Source organism: Liolophura sinensis, chromosome 8, assembly GCF_032854445.1.
Source record: "Liolophura sinensis isolate JHLJ2023 chromosome 8, CUHK_Ljap_v2, whole genome shotgun sequence".
In the NCBI taxonomy this organism is placed as follows: Eukaryota; Metazoa; Mollusca; class Polyplacophora; order Chitonida; family Chitonidae; genus Liolophura; species Liolophura sinensis.
The window spans coordinates 39780723-39806861 of record NC_088302.1 but is presented as its reverse complement, the minus strand read 5'-3'; the positions used below and the strand labels follow the sequence as shown (position 1 = coordinate 39806861).

Below are 26139 nucleotides of genomic sequence, written 5' to 3'. Positions count from 1 at the left end.
AAATATCAAGGCACTATAAAAATAGGTAACGCAAAAGTTGTCTTACTTTATCATGTCCACATCAGAAAAACTTATCGTAAGAGTAGTGGTTTTGAATAATTTAAAGATTTCTCTCTTCTGGAATGTTTTAGTAAAAGTTACATAAACAGGAGCACATGTGTACATACCAGATCGATGGCATAATTCATGCTGGTTCTTGCTTTTTTCAGGAGATTTTGCTTTCTTTAACTAAAGTTTCATAAATGCTTGGACTACACATGTGAAAAGATGTCCAAATATTCTTGCTGTGGCAAAATCAGGCATAGACTTTAGTTCATCACGGCTCATAGTTTGGGCTCAATCCACTCCTTGGACAACAAAAATTAAATTGAGATTCCCCCACTCCCATGATTCATGGCTTTAGGGAGAATATTATATTCAGTTAAGTATGCTTGTGTGGCCATTTGCAAGGGTTCCCCCTTAAAAGACAACTTGTCTCCCAACAGTATGGCGTACTTCATAGTAATGTCACGGAGGATTTGGCGTCGATTTGAACTCAGGCCCCTGGTTAAGTGAGTGGTTGTTATTAAAAGACAGAAGGCCCAGTGTTGAAAGACAGCTAGGGTGTCAAAAGCAATGGACAAACAGAATGACCAACTGACATGCTTTAATAAGCCAAAGCTAAAATTCAGAGTTTTGGAGTGGTAGGTTTAGTTATTCGTATTATGTCAGTCCGGAAAACTTAATCATATATATGTAAGATGCTTTAATTCAACTTGTTTGTACATATAAGTGTAGAAATGGTTACCTGTGTCTCTCCAACTATTAGTCACCTCCAGTTTTATGTAAGTTCATACATGTATATTTGCATATTTGCAGGTCTTTCTATGAATATCCCCGTGTTTAATACAAAGCATGATCCCATCTTTGTTAAATGTATGTTTCCCTGTCATTTAGTTCTGTTTGTCATGTTAAAATTTAAACTATATGATTTCCTTCTCACTCACTAGATAGTATAATGTGCTAGGATAATTTTAAGACAGATATTAGTAGTGCTGAAATCAAAAGATTACATTTCTCCCTCTTTGTGTGTGATTGCTCTATCATGTATTTCACATGTAGATGCATGTATATATATATAATATATATATATATATATATATATATTGTTTTATACATATGTTGTTGATATTACCTAGAGTACTAAAAATAGGTTCCAGCTGTGTAGACGCTTTGAGTCATCACCTATATAGTGACATGAACATCTCATGTAGTGATAAAAAAAAGTAGCTTTCAAGGCTGTTTTTTTACTTGGTTAAACCTGCTGTCCATTTGAAAAGCAGATTGCAAAAATTGATTTTGAGACTTATGTAGTACATTTAGGTCCCGACTAAATGACTATCAATTTCGTCCATGACTAAGTTGCCCATTTTTTCGTATTCTGAGAGTTATATTTAGTTTAGAAGGGTGTATTGAGGTTTGCTTGGAACATGGGATGATATTGTACTGGAAAATTGTAAGTTTCAGCATCGAAAATAAAAAAAATTGGGTGACATTTATATGCCTCTATGTACTTTTTTGGTCAAAATTTGAGCGTATTTAGGGTATTTTGAATCCTGTAAATTTGCATCATTCCTGTCTGCTCATTGTAAGCGTGTCTGTGCCCAACAGTCACTCCACAGCTGCATGTTGTAACAGTTTTCCTTTGTTCTTTTCAGTTCTGTGTCATTTGTTGATGAATCTCGAATGTCAGACTTTCCATTAATGGAAACTGATGCTCTTTTAGCCGACTGTGAGGAGACATTTGGCCATCCTCCACAGATGACCTCGTTCCGGACCGGAGGAGCAAACGGAATTGTGTCTGACCACGCTAGCATCCATTCCAGCACCGACGACGAGATGTTGGATATATCAGAGACAAATCCTCGGGCAGATCTGGACAATGAGGTGGCAGACAAGAGTCATGGTAAGCCATAGTCATTCTACACACATTTATTCAAAAGTACAAAAAAACAAACAAAAAAAAAACAACGTATCCACGTATATAAATACGTATGGTAAAATGGGGTCACTGTGAGCTCAAACCCAGATCTCCTATCACACATGGGAAGTTCTGCCATCTACCTGCAGGTGCTCATGGGTTTACCAACGCTCCTCTCGCAGCAGTTATTACCTATATAATTCTTCCAGAACAAAATAATAATGATTTGAGCAATAACAATAGGCTTCTGCGTGAAATTTTCAGATTGGAAGACTAATTAAAAAAATTGATTTCCCAACAAGTGGCATTTTAACATAGTGTGTTCGATATTAGGTGTTTTGTATTAATGTTCTTACAATGCACTAGCGTGATATACTATTATATACAGTAGTACTAGTATAATAGTCCGAGGTATTATTAAACACCTGCATAGAGGTGTTTGCGTATTCAGGGGACATAACTCTAGTGGGAACTGTAATGGTAGTATACCTGCCTTAATTTTGTCATTGCTACATTCTTTATGGAAGGCTCATGTCATATAAGAATTAAATTGAAAACTATGAGAGTCAGAAGTTTGCAAAATTTACACCAAATTGTAGCCCAAGGCATGCTTTTTTTGTGTTGTGTGAACCAGTTTATTAAGGTTCCATCAGTTATCTCACTTCAAGAGTTTAAATGGCATTACTCTGGTTCAGAAATCGAGATTTTGGCCCAGTGATTTAACCTATAGACTAAAACTGGGATATATAAACTTACATATGTCTTACTCATTGGTTTGTTCATGTGGGAGTTTGGTCAGGATTATAAATTCCCATTATTTTGCCTGCATAAATGTTGTGAATTTAGATATTTTTAGACTGTTCACTTACATATTTTAATCCAAATGAAAGGTATAGTTGGAGTAGATATGACTGAGATTGAGAAGATTATATGACACATCCAACAATTAGAAATAGAAATTTTAAATAACCAACATCCACATGAGCTAATTAAGTGTCCAGTGTTGATAATTGTTTTTACAAAAAATGGAAAAAATTTCAGCCCAGTGGTTCATTATTAAAATGTGTAGGCAGGCATATAATTAAATGTGTTGTTTTTAATTTTTTTAATATATTTTATTATTTACTTTATGGTTGTCACTGGTATGGTCAAAAAAAAAAGAAAGAAAATGCCAGAGATTAAGAGGTTTGAACACTTCAAGAAGAACTAATAATTTGATAAAATTACTGAATGTGTGAAAAAATAATGGAATAGTTTGTCTCCAGATACTAGTTGTTTAAGGGCTAAATTTGTAACTTATTTGTACATGCATCATTTTTTTTTGTGATACATTTTTATTCACCTTCCTAATACGTGATCTTGGGGCCTAGAGCAAGGAAACAAGACTGGTTGGTCTGGTGTCAGACACACTGGGTATGGTGTTGTATCTGGTGTCTTTGGCATGATACTTTAGTGGGGGCAGCACTTTGGCGGCATAGACTCGCCCTACCACAAGAAGACAGTTTATGTACACACACCTACTGACTCCTCGTCATCATATGACTGAAAAATTGTACCACATAAAACCCCAAGTATTCATTTATTCTTTGATTCATGATGTAGTTGCATAATGGTGTTTTTAGCTACTGAGTTAAGCCATGAATTGTATTGTTGTTCTCACATTACAAGGTTCTATATCTAACAGTATATACAAGTTTCCTTAAAAACAGAATATGTAAGGTTATGTAGCGAACAGAAAATACATGGTTCTGTACCTAACAATATACACAAGGTGCTTTAACAAACACAATAGGCAAGGCAGTGTATCTAACAGAAAACACAAGGTTCTGTATCTTACAGAACATATACAAGGTTCTTTAACAAATAGAATATATAAGGTTGTGCTAACAGAAAATACAAAGCTGTGTATCTAACAGAATATGCAAGGTTCTGTATTTAACACAATAAGTGAATAAGTGTATACCGAGAAGATATACCTAATCTATCCAGTCAACATGACTGAGTTTTTATGCGTATCCATTATTCTTTAAACTGATGCTCATTTCCTCTTAACAGATGGCACATGGAAGGAACAATGCAAAACTATTAAAAATATATTCATCATCATTTTTAAGTGACACTATTGTCTGGAATTCCATTGAAAAAGCTAACACTCCTGTATGAAAAGATTTTGCTGCGTTAATTGCTTTATTTGTAAAAGATATTTAACTATCCAGCATTTTTTTACTTCCACTTTCCATTGGTTGTCACGCAGAGATGTTCACCTACGTCTATACGTCTGCATGTGTACTGATTGTTATATTATGTACAGCTTCATGTACATGAGAATTTTGTTTTCCCCTTGGTAATACCTAAGTCTGGAATTAAATCATGGGAAAGGGGGTAAAACTGGAACTGCCGTGTCCTTGCTGGAACATGTTCTGCAGTCTGGGAGAACATGGACAGGTAAGGAATTATGCTGGTGACAAGAACAAAAATATGTGTAATAAAATAGGGAAATGTGATAAAATGATAAGTACAGCTGTGCTAAATTGTGGTCCTGCTGTATGTGTCTGATTACTACTAATTAAATAATAAAGTACGTGTAATGAAGTAGTAGTAGAAGAAGCCAGTCTGAGCACATATCTGATTCTCAACAAAACCAAGCACATGTAAAGTGGCCTGTGAAAACTGTGTTGCTTAGTGAGGTGTTTTAATTTAAATTTTCAAATTCATTGTCATGCATAAGTGTGAGAGTGTGATGACTTTTAATTTTGATGAGTTTGGAGTCTGATGGCAAATGCTGGAAAAGACGTTATCCATCAAATTAGACAAATTATACATGTACATACAATGCCAAATTTATAGTACTTGTATGTACATATTATAGGTTCCCATGTGATATTTCTGGTTAAATTTTAAGACCGTGAAATCAGAACATGATGATTGTACAACAGAGCTGTTCATCGCTTACTTCGAAATGTCTGTCATGTTCTTGTAGAGGGTCTTGATGTGTCCATGAAAATGACTTACCAAGAACATATCAAATGGTCATAGTCAGATGCAGTCAAATGGATTGCAGTCACCTTTTGGTATAAGGCTGTCATTGTCTTACTTATTGAATATGAATTTATCTCTCCTAACTAAACAGCATCTAAATTTTAAAGATCTCGTAGTTTTGGAATCATTTTGTCTATAGTCTTGGTTATTGGTTTTTTTTGTTTTTTTTATTTTTGTTTTTCAAGAAATGGAAAAGGGACCAAAACATTTTGGGTTTCCCTTTGTCTGTATTACATGCAGATGGTATACATGTATTTCAACACAATACAGTGAGTCAGTGAGTCCTAAGGGTTCAATGTCGTGCACAACATTTTTTCAGTCATATGATGACGAATTAGTCCTTAGAGTGCATGTTTTGTTTCTCCTTGTTGCAGTAAGGATTTCCACCGCTCTTTTATCTAGTGCTTCTTCATGGAGACGATTTACTGAAGGAAGATTCATGTACAAAGTTATGTGCCATAAGAACTACAGGAAGAACATGTCAGCCTGTGTAGTTCGCACAGCCTGATTAGAGCATGTTAAGACAAATCCAGTCCTGTTTCTACTTCTTTTGCCATGCTGAATTACCATACACGTCCTCCTTCTATTCTGAAAGATGTATTGGTGAATTATTCAATACGTTGGCAAAGTAGCACTTGCTTGGGATAAAAATATACACAAGATGATCACAAGACAAATGAGATGATGCAGGAATGTTGATGACACCATTTGTTTGTGCTTCAGGTTAAGGGATATGGACACGCATGTGGGGGTTTTTTTTCGAGTTCCATTGTAATTACATGTAGCCAAGGGCTCATAGACTCCAACTTTCTTTTTCTCAAGTTTTAAATTTTGATCAAAAATGATTTTACCATTAGAATGTGATAGAGGTTGAGATTTTTCAAAACTTTTGCATTAAACATACTTTGAGATACACTGTATGTAGTCTTGACTCCAGGAATATTGCCAGTCATCTGTGTTAGCCAGCAAAGCAGTGTTAACTTAGTACATGGGATGTTCACACGAAGTTTAATGCAAAATTTCTCCAAAACTTTAACACTGATATCTGTTACTTTGTACATCTTGGCCATCCAGTAATATGGGTATTTAAAACGGTGCATTTTGGTTAACTGCAGCGTTGTATACCACAATTTGCTTTTCAGAGGTTTAATATATCTTGCCACAGAACTATTTTTCTAGGGATAATTGTCCTAGAATCTAAGTGTGGTGACCAACATTTGTATACCAGCCGTCAACCAATAAGGATGTTTCAGGTCAATAATCACGTGGCCAATTCCCAACACGACATATAACACAAACCATGAACTAAGAAAGTATATAATGTATGAAAATAGTAACGTAATCATGCAAAAAGACAGAAGTCAAAGTGACATTATGTATGGCCTTCATTACTACACGTGCCACAAATCAAATAAACCCGTCTGAATTTAAGTCTGAATGTACAGATTTAGGCTCTGCGTGTTGGGATACAGCCTTTAAATAGACAGCTAATTGTCTTGAATGTTGTATTGTGATCCCTGAAATTGCTTCAGGCTGTGGTGCTGGAAGCATGCTATTCTGTGTACGTCGGAGTCGCATTTTGCCTCAAAGTAACACGTTTAGGAGCACCAGATGGACTGTATGTTGCCTTAGTTACAATACATGTCCAGCTCTGTCACATTGGTGGGTCAACTTTATAACCATGAATATGTGGTTTCAGTAATTTTATTGTAGATGTACATTGTATAATTATACGTGTAATCTCTGGAATTGACTCCTGTTAAAGTTCAAGCAATTATGAAGTCTAGATGTTCACCCTGATAAGAACTGTACTTGTGGACTCTTGCTGGAATTTGGCATGGAGGAGAAACAGCAACCATATGTAGGTTAGTAGCCCGCTTACTATCTAATTTGATGTTGTGAACTGTAACCAGTAGTGTAATTTCAAAGGGCAGCGCTCAATCTAATACATGTATATGTACACCAATTGCTGTACAGACAGTAATTATAATATAATTGCAAACTTTCAGACAAAATATTCTGAGTAGCAAGCCACAAGCCCACTACTAGCATGCTTACAGCCGGCTTCTTGCAAACCATAAATGTGTATAGTGTTGTAACCTATAACAGTGATCTTCTGAGTGTGTAATAATACATGAAGTTATTGTTTGGGCTCAGCTTGCATTAAGCCCTATAGGTGCAAGCATCAAGTTCATGGCATCATGACAACCAGCATTGTAGGCATTACGTCACCAAAATTTGAAATGAACAGTGCAACTGTATGTTAAATTAACTCCATATGTAATGACATTTATTCCTTGTAGGTTATTCCTTGTAATGCAGTCTCTTTGTTCCTACCACCTTAGATATCTGTTCTATACAACAAGCATGCTGAAATAGAGTTTTGTACAAATTTGAGAGTTAGAAGGACTTAAAAATTCCTACATCCAAACATGTGAATGTCTTATTATGAAAGCCAATAAAACAGCACAAATAAACCTCATGATACTTTAATCTGATCCAAAAGGTGTAGGCACATTAGTTACAGATGATCTAGATTTACAGTAGACACTATAGGGCTACATGTATAAGTTGTCCTAAGAACATTTGTACATACCAGAATATTAATCTCCATAATCTTGGTGATACGTACCTCTGACGCCCCAGTTACAGTGTGCTCAAAGTCATGTGTCTAATCATATGGATGACTGTTTGAAATAAAAGCCTTACATGTTACTGCATTATTAGCTTAATACGTCATAGTAGGGAGTGGAGGCTCACCATTTGCTTAGTTCATAGTTCATTTATTTTTGGTAGATCAAATTTTAAACAACAGTTGATAATACCTCAGCACCTTCTATATATCTACTCTGATTGATACACTGATCACAGATAAGTCTGTTATCATATCAGGTTACTTCTTGATAATATTTATGCGGGCACATGTTTTTACCTGTACCAAGTCGTACTAGCTCCTCACTCCGTGATCTATGACAGCCACGGGGCTCACACAGGTGACATCACACCTGTAATTAACTTTAATGAAATAACATTTAAACTAAAGTCATTCAACCAAGAAGACTTGATGTAGTAGAAAGAAATGTGTGGATAGTGTAGTTGTTAGATGAAGATAGGATGTGTGTGTGCTAGTTATTGAAAACTCGTCTGAAGACGTGGAAGTTTGAAGACCTACCTGTACACCTGTAGGTGTGCTATGGCCTCCCTGATGGCTCATTCTCATCTTTGTACCTGTTGATAACGATTGATTTTGATCACCAACCTGATGTGTCCAGCTACATCTTGTACACCTGACTTGCATGGATTGCATCTCTGACTTGAAAGTTCTGTTTCACTGCATTTATCGCTCGTTTAAAGTTCTGTAAACCCTCACGATGGAAACCATACCTGAAGAGGGAGTGTTAAAAAAGATCCAAAGGCGCTTGTCTAGAGACCCTTACGATGTAGATCATCTTCATCTCACCTCCAATGATGTCTTACAGTCAGTCAGCAGACAGGCTTCAGTTCAGTTCAATGGTAAATGTACCATTAAATGTAGATTAAATGTATGTGTATTCAAGTGAATGGTCTAATAACATGGTATTCTCTTTACTCTTATGTACTCTATGTACATGTTTTTTGTCTGATATGAAATTGTCCCACCCTCCAAAACTTTCAGATTCAGTTCTGGAAGGTCTGTTTTCAGACTTGTATGTTCATGAAATCAAAGTTAATAAGAGACCATAATGTTTAAAATTCCAGGTCAATCCTGAGCTACATATTTGTTATATCTGCATGTAGAGAGACTCTACATGCATGTTTATATACGTATTGTAAAATACTCCATTACCTAGTATCATTGCTTGTACTTATTACATGCTATCAAGAGTTACTCATTATCTAAAGTTGCTCACCATCAAAATGTGCCCATTATTTATTAAAAGTTGCTATGATTAAGAGTTGCCAAATACAATTCCCTTTTTGCTGCATATGTCATGTAGTGGAAAGACCACCTACACGTACATGTATCCAGCCTGCAACATTACATGAGATTACATGTACATCAGTTTTAAGGTTAAAGCATTAAGTTTAGGGCTTGTCAAGTATAAAACCAAATGAGTATGTTTTTCAGAACTTTCAATTTTTGTTTTGTCCTCTTGATGACTTTGTTAAATAGGTGCGTTTGTGTTACATATAAAAGCTCACATATTATGTAAAGAAGGAATTTGTGATCAAATTTATTGGGGGGGGGGGGGGTAAATCATGTGCCTATTTGACTGGTGTATTGATGTCTACATTTGACTGGTGTATTGATGTCTACATTTGACCAGTGCCTTGATGTCTACATTTGACTAGTGCCTTGATGTCTATATATGACCAAGTATATGTTGTTAATATTTTTGTGATGCACATAGTACCTAAATATATGTATATTTTTTTTTTTTCAAAAAACTGTTACGGTGGAATTTGTCAGTGTTAATGTATCACATATAACAGAACTTGAGTGTTAATTTTTGGTCACAAGATACTGCCTTCCTATATATGCTACCAAAAGCCCTTGTGACTTAAAGGTTGACAATTAACATATTATTTTAGACAATTTTGTGTTATCTAGACCCTGAGTAATTGTTTGCCACATTTTAATGCCACTGGAACTACACGACCTCAGTGGTATACAGATACTGATAAATATTTCAGATATACTGCACTCATGTTGGTTTAGAAAGGCTTCCACCACCCTACCACCCCACACGATCCCCCCCCCCCCCCCACCAAAAAAAAAAAAAAAGATTTGAATATACTGTTGATTTATTCTGAATGAATGAATGATTATGGCTTAACGCCACTTTGGCAATGTTGCAGCCATATCAGGGTGATGAGATTTACTCTGAGATAATGGCCCTTCCATGCGACTACCAATGCATGTATGGTTTAAAAAAGGCCATGCTGCTGCCACAGTATTAACTATAGTACATGTAGACATACAATTCATATTTAGTATTTCCTCACATCTTTATAATACTTCTGCATGTATATGGTAGAGATTTTAGGCCACTGCAACAACTGATGACTCTGATACACACGGCACAGCTTTCGTCAAATTTTTTGACAAAATATTGATACGCAGTTAGCGACAACATATTTATATGCAGTTAGTGCCTGCATTTAAATGCACATGTTTAATTTAGTAAACCAGCATAATTTCTCATACTGCACCGTATCCTCTCATACTGCATCATATTTTTTCATAATAACATTGAGGGTCTAAACGAATAGATTGCATGCTCAGTTGGCTTGCTCAGTTGACTGAATCAGGAAGTGTTCTCACTGCCAGGAGTTGAATTGTGTGGTCAGGAGGTTTGTCTGTGAGGTACATGGATCTGGAGGGGAAGGACATAGGTATAATTTAAACATGCAGTATTAAAGGTTTCAGTGGCCCTTATTCCTGAATCCTGTTGTATATTACAGTCACCAATATGTGAATATTGTTTTAGAGACACCAGTTAAATAAAAAAAATGTACCGGTATAGAAATCCCATGTCTCAAGAGGAGAAATTGATTTACTAACAGTGTCGTTGTGAGTGTATATGCCACAGGTGTTTTACAGGGGACAGGTTTAGTGGGCAGGGTATCTTCTGCCACATGTTTTAAACCACATACAGCATTCGGGTTTATGGATGGAAGAAACAAGGCTTTTAAAGCATATGGCGTAATAACCAATCCTAGAGAAAGTCCATAAGCCTGGTTGACAACTTTGTGACATTAGCTACAGCCAATCTTACACAAACATGGGCTCTTGCATGCTACCTCATTGGCCAGATGTACATGTAATTGTTAGCTAGAACCAGTGCTTTCTAGTGCAGTACTATAGACTCACAGCTGAATTTGAGGGCCCCTTTGACCTATGCAATATTGCAGTCTATCAGACTATATACATGTTTGTATGCGTACATCAATATGCTGTATGTCATGCGTGACATTATAAAACCGTCTACAGCTTTTGCGGTTATACATTAGGCCATCCTTAAGATATCCTTTGTTGAACGTTACCCAACCCAAGCAGAAGGAAAAGGATATCTGGCTAATGAAAAAGATAGGGATTTAAAACATACAATGTTCAACCTTTCAAACAAACCTCAAAACAAGACCAATAGAAGTATCAGGATGAAGCAAAATGTGCAACTCATAGGTGAATTTAGGTTCACAAACAGGACCTTTTTGTGGGGGTTGGGTTGAGGGAGCGTTTGGGACCGAAAAAATCTCACCAGAACTTTTGCCATTGTGCATTAGCCATTCTTCAGATATATGAGGAGAAGAAAAGGACATCTGGGTCCATATAGGACCTTGTTCAGCGAGTTTAGCCCAGCAAACATATTGTTAATGACGGCCTTACACATGTACATGCCAATTCTTGTTCAGTTTGTCATTCACAGTGTGAAGGTACTATCCTAAGTTATCAATCCTTTCCCATATGAAAGAGCAACCTTCACTACAATTTATGAACACCCCATATGAAAGAGCAACCTTCACTGCAATTTATGCACACTTTTAATTTGATTTCAACGGCTTGCAATCATGCGAAAAAGTTGAAGAATTGCAGTTTGTTGTGTGTCATGCAGGCATGATGTATATTCTTACACGTTTATCTGCCGGTTTGTGTGTACATGCACACATAAAAATCAATGGCACTTTCCCTCAGTTTGAGAACAAACAGATGTAAACTTGGTTGCCACCATGCATAGAATTTGTGAAAGAGGATTATTTTACTGTCATTTCTAACCTCAGATTATGAAGTTCTCAGTCCACCACTGGAAAAACGTCTCTCTTGTCTGCATGCTTATGTCCCATGATGTTATCAGATTTGAAGCAAAATGTCTGTTTTTGGCAAGGTCAACATATTGTACATATTTCCCAAAACGTTTAAACTGATGTGGCCTAAATGAGCGGTTACCTTTCAATCAGATCACATGCAAATGTCTTCCGGCCAGGGATCGATACGAGCAGAATTGGCCACCCCTGGAGGTCATCTGAGAACTGGCTCTGAGGGGATCATTGGGGGATTTGTTTGGGCTGTTGTTTAACCTACAGATTGTATATTGATGAGACATTTTCAGCAGAGTAATATGAAATAAACATGGTGGACGGGGTTTGTTTGCAGTGCCATACGTCTGTACCGGGCCGGCAGATGGAAAGCGTACGATAAGAATCCTTTATACTCAAATCTCACCAAATGTTTGCCTGACTTCGTATATAACTGCTCAACAGCATCTTTTTTCTTTTTTTTCAAATGCTTCTCAATTTTTCTGAGTCTCGCTGACAGATTGACACATTATAACCGGATAATTTTTAACACATGACCTTCGTACAGATACATCCATGCCCGTCTGTATGCATGCTGAGTTGTGAAAACCAGTTCGATTTCAGCCTAGCTGTTTTAATTCTTGCATAACCATGAATAAATAAGCTTGATTTTCTTGGATACCAAGTCAAGAGCTTTGGCATGTCAAGATGATATCTGTATGTTTTATGCTAGTTTTACTGCAGAAAACAGCGGCTGTGTGATTCTACTGGTCAGTTTTTAGGTTTATAAAAATATTAGCTCTGAAGACAAATTCAAAGCAGTGAATCCTGACAGTGTAAAGTACAGCTTTTCACCAGGGATTAATTTGGGAGTCAAATACCAAACTGCCGTTGTGCTGATTGTGTTGCTCTTATCATCCATGTGAATTTGTCATCAATTTCTGCTGAGGGTACTCCGTTTCCATAGCGACAGATCTCCCGGAGACAGTGAAGTAGCATTGGTGTATGCGAGTTGTCTCTGAACATCCTCACTGCCGGATATCCCCAGATGATTGGAGAGTGGGTTGCGAGTGGCAGCCAGTGTAATAGCGGGTTTATTAAGGGAGTCAGGTGTCCAACGTGCTGATAACATGATTGGTCGGCCTCGTGGTCCAGGGGGATGGGCCATGCTCCCCATGTGGCTTAATGAGGGTCAGAATCCGTCACTTTAGGCAGGCCTAACCAAACGTGACTGAACGGTACTTCGTCATTTATCGGGAATGCTTTTGCCAAACCACTGCGCTAATACAATACCTCTGGGAGCTATCCCGTCCCCGCCGAGGGAGAAGGTCCTGAGCTAAGCCGCTGTGGGTGGCTGGAATAGCAGGAGCTAGCAGCTAATGAGTGTGTACAGCACTTGTGGCTGTCATATGGGGCAGAGATGCCTGTAGGCTAACAGGTGAAATTCCTCTCCCAACTGCAGCTCAAACAATAATTGGCAATTACCTGCACATATGTGGTGCAATCAATGGCACATTTGCTACGCTGGTTGACTTGTGTAATTCTGCTGAAAGAGAGGTTTAATACATGACTCTCCCATAGTTATCGCTAGTGGGTAGTGTACCCTAGATTGTGGTGAGATTCTTTGAGCAGTTTGACAGCTCACAGAACTAGCCCAGGGTTGCCTTGCAAAGGAGAACAATGTCCTGTCCCATGCAGACAGCTATAGACAGTGAGTCCTGGGACATGTGCTGTTTTATCAACCTGAAGATACTGTCTCACACTTAGCACTGTGTAAATGCTGTGATTCACCAGGGATTAACTATACCTGGGGGCTAGTCATCAGATATATTGTACCTGAACACAAGATATCAGGGATACTGTACCTGTGCACAAGACATTGGGGATACCACACCTGAAGACAAGTCATCAGGGATTCTGTACCTGAGAACAAGACATCAGGGATACCAAACCTGAGGACCAGACATCAGGGATACTGCACCTGAGAAAATGACATCAGGGATACTGTACCTGAGAAAATGACATCAGGGATACTGTACGTAAGGACAGGACATCAGGGGTGCCACACCTGAGGACAAGACATCAGGGATACTGTACCTGAGGACAAGACATCAGGGATACTGTACCTGAGGACAAGACATCGGGGATACTGTACCTGAGAAAATTACATTAGGGATACTGTAACTGAGAAAAAGACATCAGGGATACTGTACCTGAGCACAAGACATCAGCAATATTGTACCTTAGACGAGACATCGGGGATACTGTACCTGAGCACAAGACATCAGGGATACTGTACCTGAGAACGAGACAGCAGGGATACTGTACCATAGACGAGACCTCAGGGATACTGTTACCTTTAGAGAATGTTAAATATCGCACCAGCCTGTAGTCCATGATTAGTCCATGACTTCTCAGACTGCCATACAGACCCTGAACTTCAGCTGTGTTGGATTATGACCTGTGGTTACATATACATTCCATACAATCTGCTGCTCGATTCACTGATGAGAGCATGCCAGTAGATAAATCCAAATCCCAGGCGAAATCTAAAGTCTGTACTGCACTATATCAATGCTAAATTTAGAAAGTTGTCTCTGTGTATAAAACTTCTGACGGTGAAACAGCTGAAGTTTTTGCAGTGAAATTTGATGCAACTGAGTATTTTGTAAGCAGACTTTCTAGGATTTACAAGCAGTTACAATAATGTGGACATGCAGTTTGGGAAGTCCATAGGACAGGTATGTTCTGCAGTTGTCACTGAGCTCAGGTGTCACGGATCAGCTGTGATAGCCCAGGGATCTCTGCCTGACCCGAGGGTCACAGGATTTAGACTGAAGTTTGATCTAGCCCTCTAATCACAGAGGACCTGTGTCATTGAACTCCAGGATACTGATTCTCTTAGCCACATTTTAGTGGTGTCCTCTGGCTGTCCACTGTGTTAAACCCACATGACTGGCAGATGACTACATGGTATTGTTTTCACTGTGGGTTCCTGTACCCTCATTCTTTTACCTCAACCTGCCAAGTGCTGCCAGCATATTGTTTATATTCACGGATTGAACAATACATATATCTTTTATGTACAGTTTTACTGTCTGAGATTTAATACAAGCTGCGGCATAGCCTTCAAGTTGAAAATTCAGTGCCTGCTTTTTGTAAAAGTGTGAGGCATTCATTCGTTCCATCATAGTGTGGAGACTGCTCAAGACCTGTATCCTCCCAGCCCGGCTCTGTCATAGTACCCACTCGCTGACCTGGAATTGTAAGGAAGCAGTCCACATGTCAAGCCGTTCATCTGTGACAAGTGTTAGCCTTATGTGTACTTGAGCATTAAGGTTTAAGTGGTTTGGTGACAATGTATCGGCGAATGTCAGAGGAAGAGGCAGACGAGGAGGCGGTCCCACCCTCAAGTCCCCCTCCCGCTCCTCCGCCACCTCCCCCTGCCCTTGCAGCCAATGGCAGCTCCGTGAATGTACCCACACAGAAGCAAAACAACTTTATGGATGAGGCCCGGGAGCTCTTCAGTGACCTGAAGGAAAGTACTCCTATGGTAGGCCCCATTATATAATGTCCACATGTAGTCTTGCTGCTTCATATGCTCAAGGAAAACCACACATGTGGTTTTCTCATGGACATGGATTATATTCTGTCATCAGTGCCCCATGAGTTACATAGAAAGTACACTCATGGTACACGGTTATAAACATGTAGCGTGATTTATTTTGACCCCAGTGCCAAATGTCATTTCTGCTCTGAGCTTTATAATGGAAATTATGCCTATACGATATTAAAACTTAAGGGTGCCATGCCTTAGTTTTAATATCCTCCAGGCTCAGATAAGCATATGTTATTAAACCCATAAATTTAGAAGAACATAAACTGCATATAATTACATGTATGCTTATTGTGGTTTTTGTCATGTACATGGAGGCTCAGAAGCATTATACAGTTGTTGTATGTTGTATCTACATTGAGCGCTGAGCTGGTTTTACATCTGCCATCTCAAGCCGAGAATCTCAGAATTTCAGTCTGCAAACATGCAATAGTTGTTGTATTCATTGTTATCTTGGAACAAACAACTAGGCTAATTTTACTGTTGTTTTATACACCAGAAAGAATGTACATATCAGTCTGACTAAACCAGATGATGAGTGGAACACTACAAGGTGGGAGGGGCAGAGGTTCAACTGAAGTAGTGTCGAGAGATGCATGTGATGTAGCACAGTTTAGCAGGCTATACGCAGATTGCATTTGTCATATAGAAAATGTCTCTGGTGTAACGTCACAACTTTCTGAACCAGATGTGAAATGGTCTTATCCAGTGAGTGGAAGAGAAACTTCAATGAGTACATGCAGTGTTATAAAATATTTTATCCATGTTGCTCCTCGCTCATGTGCACATTACATGTATATATCCAACAACGAGAGAAAATGCTCGTGCTGTAATGTGCACGTTACATGTATATATCAAACAACAAGGGAAAACGCTCACGCAGTGATGTGCATGTTACATGTATATATCAAACAGCGAGAGAAAACGCTCATGCAGTAATGTGCAGGTTACATGCATATATCAAACGAGAGAAAACGCTCGTGCAGTAATGTGCATGTTACGTGTGTATATCAAACCGCAAGAGAAAATGCTCATGCAGTAATGTGCGTGTTACATGTATATATCAAACCACAAGAGAAAATGCTCATGCAGTAATGTGCACGTTACATGTATATATCAAACGAGAGAAAACGCTCATGCAGTAATGTGCATGTTACGTGTGTATATCAAACCGCAAGAGAAAATGCTCATGCAGTAATGTGCGTGTTACATGTATATATCAAACCACAAGAGAAAACGCTCATGCAGTAATGTGCATGTTACGTGCGTATATCAAACCGCAAGAGAAAATGCTCATGCACTAATGTGCGTGTTACATGTATATATCAAACCACAAGAGAAAATGCTCATGCAGTAATGTGCCTGTTACATGTATATATTGAACCACAAGAGATATAATGCAATAATGTGCATGTGACATGAAAAATTAAACCACAAGAGAAAACGCTCTTAATGATCATACATACATGTACTCACAGTATAAATATTCATGCATGACAAAGAAAAATAACATTTTTCTGAAAATATTTATTTTGTCTTGATTTTTGTATATTTTCTATATAGCCAATTTCAAGCAATAGAGGCTTGCCAGTTTTATCTGGGGAGTATAATGGCGGTGGTGCTCAAGACCACTGTGTGGTGTTATCTTTATCCACATATTGTAAATGTATTTCCTATACATTTTTACATGTACTGATTTGGACATTTGTTTTCATCACTCATAGGTTTTAGACTTTATCATTATGCCTGGTCGCAACTCTACTGATTCAACCAATCAGTGTTGGTTCTGTGTCCTGTTAAGATATTAAGAATCAATATCTTGGCATTATCATCAGAGGATAGGCCAAGCACTGATCAGCTCAATGTCAGTGACTGGATAGGAAGTTGTCACTCTTGTCTGGTGTTTTAGCATAGTGATTCAGTGAGGCAGCACCTTGATATATTGATAGTGGGGTCAGCCTTCTACAGAAAGGCCTTGTCTTTAAAGTTATAAAAACAGAAAATGAATTCTATATTATTAATACAGAACTGTTGTTTGTAGTCACATTCAATCACCCTGCTGAATGTTGTCTCAAATTGATCAAATCTTCTGAATGTCTAAGTTCATACAGTATACATGGGATAAATTGATTCATTCTAGATTTGTAGACCAATTAAATTATAATAATGCAGTATTACTATACTGTAGTGGACATGCCGTTTAAGTTAGGATATATATAAGTCTTTATTATAAAGCTACCTGTATATTTTTCCGAGAATTGTTTAAGTGTAAAAACACAAAACATAAATTTAGGAGATATGCCTGGTCTTGGTCCACAACAATTTGATAAAACTGGTATTAAGATTACTTAAAGAAGATGCACTTGTTTTCAAATTTTAAGCTGTTTGAACTCAAAAGCAGTTATGATAAAACAGACATGATAAAACATTCTACTGGTATATAATTACAGGCATAATACATTATCTGATATGCTACAGTTTTTTTTTGTGGTTTTTTTTTGTGTTTTTTTTGTGGTTTTTTTATATACATGTAGAAGTTTCCATTGACATGATGGAGAGTTTAAATATAAATATGTTTTTTCCTTCGGAAATATGTCTATTGAAACATTTCCGAAGAAATGTTTCAAAATATGTAATTACACATCATTGCTATTTCTGTTATAATAATAATGTGATCAGTGTCACTTAATCATGTTTTTATTGAACTGACATCACGATCACGGTTTCAATAACAGTGTCGGTCAAGTTGTTTTGTTTTAGTTGGTTAATATACATCCAGAACATGCAGCCATTTGTTATTTATGAAAGCAATTGAGTCATTGACATCGCGTGATTCTGTTTGTTTTGTGGGGTTTTTTTGTTTTTTGTTTTTTTGTTCAGATGAACTGCAGTATTCTGTGCTGCTACTCAGGTGTCAGTATCTTGTTTCATAGATCTACAGTCAGTGTGAACAAAATAAGGTCACAGTTACTGCAGCGATCATACAAGTAGAATTGGTCATTATTTTCGTCTTCATATGTCAGATGATCTTGCCTGGTAACAGGCATGTCTTATTTATCCTATGTGGGATGGTCTGCTGGCTAGCTGCAGAAGCTCATGTCTTTTCCCCAGGCTCTGCCTGGTTTCCTCCCACTGCAATGCTGGCCGCTGTCATATAAGTGAGATATTCTTGAGTATGTCGTAAAACACAAATCAAAATGAAATCACAATAGTTATTTATTTTTCTATATATTTGATTGTTGTATAATGTCATACTCAAGAATTATGCACTCATGCACAGTAGTGCAATGGGGGTAAACTATTGACGGAGCATTAGGGTGTGAAATTGTCCACCTGAGAATCGTCAAATGCTTATTGTCTCCATGGTCTCATAAGCAGTAAAGGCGGAGGATTCCGCAAATTCCCTGTTCTCTTTTTTTTATGTATTGCATTATTTATTCCTGTGCAAGGTGGCTTTTAACCGTTGGGCAAATTCAGCCTATTTATTTAGAGTACACATTGTTTTTTCTTTTGTCATCAGTCTGTCCCGAGTTGTGAACCCCCCCCCTTCCCAAAAATTACTTTTTTTATTACTGTGAAAATGGATTGTCCTTGACAAAAGTCGCATGATTACATATTTACCATGAATTAAATTTACAAGTGTACATAATGTCAGCCTTTACTGACCTAACTGAAGCACTGACATTTCTCTATACCATTGCCAGGCATGGAGACGTACATATATTTTCATATATTGCTGTATTTCAACTGAAGTTTACCATTATTTAACTCATACATTTTGCTTGATTCTGATTGATTCATCCACCTTGTATGGTCACTTACATGAAGATGTTTTTTGTGAAGTTGTTAATTGTTAAGATTAATTTCTATTTATTTATTTATTTTATTTATTTGATTGGTGTTTTACGCCGTACTCAAGAATATTTCACTTATACGACAGCGGCCAGCATTATGGTTGGTGGAAACCGGGCACAGCCCGGGGGAAACCCACGACCATCCGCAGGTTGCTGGCAGACCTTCCCACGTAGGGCAAGAGAGGAAGCCAGCATGAGCTGGACTTGAACTCACAGCGACCGCATTGGTGAGAGGCTCCTGGGTCACTACGCTGCGCTAGCGCGCTAACCCACTGAGCCACAGAGGCCCCACGATTAATTTCTAAGCAGAAGAACTGTTATGCATGTTGGCCTGCCAAGTATCATGTTCATGACTGTTCATGTCTTACATGAACATACATTTTATAATCAGTCCTGGGCTGGTTGTGGTGCAGGGTTTTATCAAACCACAATGTGGCAGTTATATGTGATGTAAAACCATGTAATGATTTATTGATTCTCTTTTGAAAAGTCCCAGTATTAGTAATGGATGTGGATCGAGTCTGAGTGTTCCTCAGACTCAACATTAATATGTGTCCATATATGTGGACTTGATTGCGTTTGTGTGCTGGCTTTCTCTTCAGTCATGTGTGGGCGGACTGCCACCAACCTGCAGATGGTCGTTCGTTTCCCCTAGGCTGTATTCAGTTTCTTCCAACCATAATGTTGGCAGCCATTGTATGTTAAATTCTCTTGAGTAAGGCATAAAACGCTGATCAAATAAATAAATTGTATTGATGTATCACCTTCTATTGGCATACTTTTCTTACAGACCCTTTAATAGTTGATGGCTGTGTTACAGGGTTTTTAACCTTTCGTCCTTAAAAGTCGACTGGTATTGTGTTGTTGATCCAGGCATGCATGAGTTGATGGGCTGGCCTTAAAAATGATTTACAAAATGAGACATTATCAAATGCTTATCTGTTGAATGATTCCTCGAAAATAAATCTGAAACATATTGACTTGGGAAGTGGGAAAGTCTGTCAGCAACCTGCGGATGGTCGTGTGTTTCCTCCCACCATAATGCTGGCCACCGTCGTATAAGTGAAATATTCTTGAGTACAGCATAAAACACCAAATCAAATAAATAAATGAATATACAAATAAATAAATAAATATTGACAGACATGTACATGTATGTAAAATCATAACTAAGCTTATATGATTTATCAAGGAATTGTGATTTCACAATGTAAGTCCCAATTTTTTTTCTTTTGATTTGTGGAATTTATGTACTAGTCACACATTTTATATGGGTTATATCTTTTTCAGGTTGAGAAGCCTGTTTTTTCTACTCTTAATTAGTTACATTATTGTAAAAAATTTGTATTTTTGTGTATACTTAAGACCTCATCAGTTTGTCAACTGTATGCTCATGAATTTTCGGGCTTCACCAGTTTGCTCTATATACAAGTATGAGGACCTCCCTGGCCAAGGTTAGTGTGCCAGTGCGGCACAATGACCCAAGAACATGTCACTGTTGCGGTCACTGTGAGTTCAAGTCCAGCTCATGCTGCCTTCCTCAGCCTGTGGATGGTTGTGGGTTTTGCCCAAGCTGTGTCCAGTTTCCTGCCGGTGTATAAATGAAATATTCTTGAGTGTGATTTGAAACACCAGTCAAATAAATAAATATATATGTATGAAATTGACAAATGTGTAACTGTCTGCAGGACCATCTTCATGATGATTGTGTCCCTATCTGTACCTTAAGCTCTACAAAATTGACAAATGTGTAACTGTCAATTTACAGTATATGGCTGCAGGACCATCTTCATGATGATTGTGTCCCTATCTGTACCTTAAGATCTACAAAATTGACAAATGTGTAACTGTCAATTTACAGTATATGTCTGCAGGACCATCTTCATGACGATTGTGTCCCTATCTGTACCTTAAGCTCTACAAAATTGACAAGTGTGTAACTGTCAATTTACAGTATATGTCTGCAGGACCATCGTCATGACGATTGTGTCCCTATCTGTACCTTAAGCTCTACAAAATTGACAAATGTGTGTTTTTGTGCTTTTAGGCTCCACCAATTTGATGGATGCTTTGGATGACCTTCCACCAGGAATTGGTCAGTACGATGATTTCCACACTATTGATTGGCTCCGAGATATCGCGCGGGATCGTATGCGGCATCGTAACATCGTCAAAAAGAAACAGGAGGGATTATGGGAAAAGGTGAAAAGCGCCCACGATGCGTGGTCAGGCTGGTTGTGTGTTTTGCTGGTTGGAGTAGCAGCAGGTATGGAGGTGTGCTTTCAGCCATTGATTAAAGTTTCAGATAATCCAAATGATGACCTCCATTGTCCAAAATTCCAGAAAGAAAATCTCTCCTACACAAATGTATCTCTTTTAATATAAGCAGGGCCATATCTGGAGTCACTTTGGCTCTGGAAAATGTTTGGGCTCCCGAACTGTTTGCCCCACACACTAAGCAAGCTGTATTAAAACTAACAAGTAAATTAAACAAAAATATGATGGTTTACCAATAAAAAGTTATGTTTTCATATAAATCTCTTTCACTCACAGACTTGAAACCTCTTAGAAAGCATCATTTTGAGTTGCATTTTTAAAAATTTCATTATGCACAGTCACAATGTCAACATTAAAGTTTGGGCTCAGAACCTTTATTGTTTTTCTAAATATGACCCTGACAAGTATGTCAGGTGTTTTAAAAAAGAACAAGTAACAGACTAGGAATATCTACGTCTACATAGTCTACTCCCTACTGACTCGAAGTGCTTCAAACATTGGCTTACCATAGAAAATATTCCTACATTTCCCACAGTGAGTTATCATTAACTTCAGAGATGGTTGTTAAATCATGATAGAAAAATATGATTAATATGTAATGTGCAGATAGAATTGTCACAAAGATAATTCTGTGTGCACATGTGGATGTACATGTCTGCACAGGTACACAAATACTGACAGGCGATTAGAGATACATGCTAGTGGTGATTGAGCATTGCTGGTTTTCCTTGGAATTACAAAAGTTCTTCTGTTAGTCAGAAGCCTGGAAATTGATAGCCATCAGGTGACAGTGTGGCGAAATTGTGGTGGATTACCTGTGTCATCTTTCTTAGGCATGCCAGGAACTTTGTAATGAGATGTATGCTGCAGGTAATTCTCGGAACGAAATTAAATTTGTCACGTACTAGAATTACTCTTCTGTAATGAGTTATTTGTGTAATTACCTGTATGAAAGGGTGGGATCAGTTCCTGGTAAAGAATGTCCTGCTGCTGCAGCAACCTCAGTAAATTAATATCTCAATAAATACAGTGGAAATGACACAGCAACGGTTAAAGCTTAGTTGTTGAGAAAAGTTTAATGACTCTGTAATTAAGTTACTGAAAATATGATGGGCTGCAGGCTTTGCGTGTTTTACATTATGCTGAAGATCATGTATGCTTTTCATGTAGGTCATCTGTCATTGGGTTTGGAGAGATTTGATTAAACATCTACAAAAGTTTGAACAATGTGACAAGTACATTTTGCCCTAGAAGATCAGGTCAAAATTCTGTCTATGCAGGAAACATTTGAAGGCGGCTAATGACTGGCCTGTTGATGCCGAAATTTGCTTTCAATATGTTCTTAATAATAGTAGATGGTAATACTGTTAAGTTCCACAAACTCACTCCAAGAGAGAGTCAAAATCCTTCTCTTCAGATTAGATCAGCTATAAAAAGCATACAGCAGTATTCGTATGTTGTGTTCATGTTAGTTTTAAGATTACCATTATAGACATAAGAGTACTCCCACTGTTATAAGTTTAAATGACTAATGGCTTCTGTTGTCATCATTGTGAGGCTTTCATTAATTTGATGTAAAACCCACCTGCAGCTTTAATTAACAGGTCCTCAAGACATGAGATTGTTTTACCACAGCCACCAGTTCATGGAGCATGGAGAATAAAGTGCAGCTATGGCATGTGATATGTCAGAAATGTTAGGTAACTTTCATTGACATCAGTACTGTGCGAGCCACACGACTACCAGTGCTTAGCAACTGTTTGTATCTGAAACAGCAAGAAGGTGTCCAGAATTGACATATATCTAGATGGAGATGAAATTTTTCACTTTCCCTACGCAGTTAGCAAACACTGACAAATGAAACTGTGGATTCGCACAGCATTGATCCACCCAGACAACATCGAAATAAACAGACTGGACTGGTGAGGCAGTTTGCTCTAGCTTTTACTGGGCCAATCACCAGTGTGTACCATAAGTGGTCCAGACAGTCATGGACGCAGAAGGACAAATAGCTGCGGAAGGACAAATAGCTGAGATTACAAACGTAAGCCAGCTGTCCCAGAGACACTGCTTAATAACCATTTGTCATGGAAACAGCACCTGTGTTCAGGGTAGCTGTCACTTGTGGACTAGCTGTAGAATAATTTGAAAACATGCTGTTTGTTTGGTCATTGTAAATGCTCCAAAGATTCAGCTTTTCTGGAAGATCCTTCTTGTCCCGGGAAGTGAAAGCAGGGTTAATTATAAACCACTGCAGTGAATTTTTCAACATTTCAGAGTCATTTTCGAAGTGATTGTATGCATAAATTCCACTGATAAAAGTGTTTTAGAAGTGGAAAAGGTTGAAGATTTACAATAGATGTCCTTAACAGACATGATGGCAGATTGGGTCCTGTTACACTAAGTAAACCATAGACTAAGTTCATTGTAGCTACTATATGTGGTCTAGATTCAGGTACAATGGTACTAGAACATTTAACTTGTGCTGTCAGCTCAGCTTGCGAGTGCTTGGGGAATAAGGCAACACCAGTGTTATTTTGGGTTTTACTGACACTAAAAAATCCAAGAATGGAATAAAAATTGAAAATCCGTCCTTTTATTTTTCCTGAACTTAGTGTTTTTATAATTTCCCTGTTTATCAAGGCTTTTCAATCACATAAATGTGTTTTTAAGATGAACAATTGCTGGGACAGTCCACATCTCATACAAATTAGATGATTTTTCAGTTAATTTTTTCAGTTTTATTTTTATGCCCTACTTTGACATTAAGAAAACATTCATTCAGCCTGTACAAGAAATTTTTTGATTGGTGTGGCCTAAGGCCGAGATAGAAAGCAAAAACTAACACAGTTCCCACTCTACCTTTTGCATCCGAACATAGACTTTTGAGACAGCCATCTCTGGACCAGTTGAAGACTGACTTTATGGAACAGACCACTAGGGACCACTTTCACAAAACTTCATAAATCATTTCTTCGTATCATTTCTTTTAAGTGACGTCTCCTTATGGCAGTATAACCAAGAAAAAGTCATTTATGAAAAAAGTTACAAGAAATACGACTTACAAAGTTTTGTGTAAGTGGCTCTAGGTCTCTTTTGTTTATCTGTGTGCGTTCACTAACAGGTTTGTCCTTTTCTGAGAGAATCAATGACTTCCTTTGTGTAGTTTCATCTTGATAAAACTAGTGGTAAAACTTTCAGATATATGTATTTAAATTTTACAAAAATGATGCTGACCATCGTGTCTCCTTTCTGATAAACCATGTGGTGTTCTGAGATATTACTTGGCCAGGATTTTCTGTTTATATGAATATTGTGGGTTGAAAAGAGTTTGGTGTCTTGAAAAAATGTATGTTAAATTCCATGGTTGCCTAAATGAATATCAAAGATATTTTCTTAGCAGTGAAAAGCAGCTCTGTAAATCTCTTTGTCTGTATGTCTGCATGTCAGTTATTGGGTTGTCTTATAATGTGGGCCACTAACTTAACAAAAGGCCTGAGTACAAGATGCCATTGGCTTTTTGCAGGATGTCGTTGCAGCTTTTGCAAATTTCTAATCTTGTCAGCTAAGTTTGCTTTGTTGCAATGAACTGCAAACAGCTGTGCAGTAACATGTGTACTCACATGTACATGTACCACTGCCAAGCAGTCGGTGAAGTCATCACAGTGTGGGCATGTGAACTCACATGTACCACTGCCATGTAATGGGTGAGGTTATCACAATGTGGGCATGTGTACTCACATGTACCACTGCCAGGCAGTCGGTGAAGTCATCACAATGTGGGCATGTGTACTCACATGTACATGTACCACTGCCATGCAGTCGGTGAAGTCATCATAATGTGGGCATGTGTACTCACATGTACATGTACCACTGCCAGGCAATCAGTGAAGTCATCACAATGTGGGCATGTGTACTCACATGTACCACTGCCAGGCAGCCGGTGAAGTCATCACAATGTGGGCATGTGTACTCACATGTACCACTGCCATGAAGTCGGTGAAGTCATCATAGTGCGGGCTTTTTTTGGTACAGCTTTATGCCAACCATTGGTGGGCACATTTCTCAAGCGTTGAATGTTCAATAACTTCAGGCTTTCTCACAGCTAGCTGTCCAGTGTACTGTTACCTGTAATGAGGCACTGATGAATCAGCATTACTGGCCTTGCGCCGAACACGGCAGCTCGAGTCACATTTTTACGGAGCACCTACATGAATAGTCCATCAGATAAGCTGATCGGTTGTCATGCGGGTTAAACTTTCGACAGGGTTTTGGAGAAAATCCCTTGTTTTGTAACCATGGTGGCAATGCAGCTTGTGGCAAAGCTTTTGTGGACAGTGCATATTAAATGTGAGATGTTGGCCCTACTCTGGGAACTTGGGTTACATGTATGTATACTGATTAGGGCTAATGTCTCATATGGATTAGTTGAGTAGCCGTTATCAGCCCAGTCTTCAGCTCAGTACAATAAGCCAGCCTATTATCTTGATCGCTGCCTTAGAGGGCCGTCTAACCTCCTCTTTCTGCATAATTACCTGCTGTATTCAGCTACTCCAAAGCTGTTCTGGTTTGGGCCAATTTTTTGTTACGCTAAAACTCAAAGTGGCAAAAAATGT

At 38.1% G+C, this 26139-nt stretch overlaps 1 protein-coding gene across 3 annotated transcripts in view; it reads left to right on the top strand.

Annotated features, from left to right (window-relative positions):
* The window catches only part of LOC135472134 (H(+)/Cl(-) exchange transporter 4-like), a 52660-nt gene that overhangs the window by 2444 nt on the left and 24077 nt on the right, over positions 1-26139 (top strand). Inside the window, exons 2-3 of one of the 3 annotated variants that reach the window (XM_064751489.1) lie at positions 1698-1945; positions 21294-21512. In XM_064751489.1, coding sequence (XP_064607559.1) covers positions 1726-1945; positions 21294-21512 — 439 coding nt within the window. In that variant the 5' untranslated portion in view covers positions 1698-1725. Of the gene's footprint in view, positions 1-1697; positions 1946-8129; positions 8513-21293; positions 21513-26139 lie in introns of those variants that run through there. The other 2 variants (XM_064751490.1, XM_064751491.1) reach the window with 2 other exon arrangements.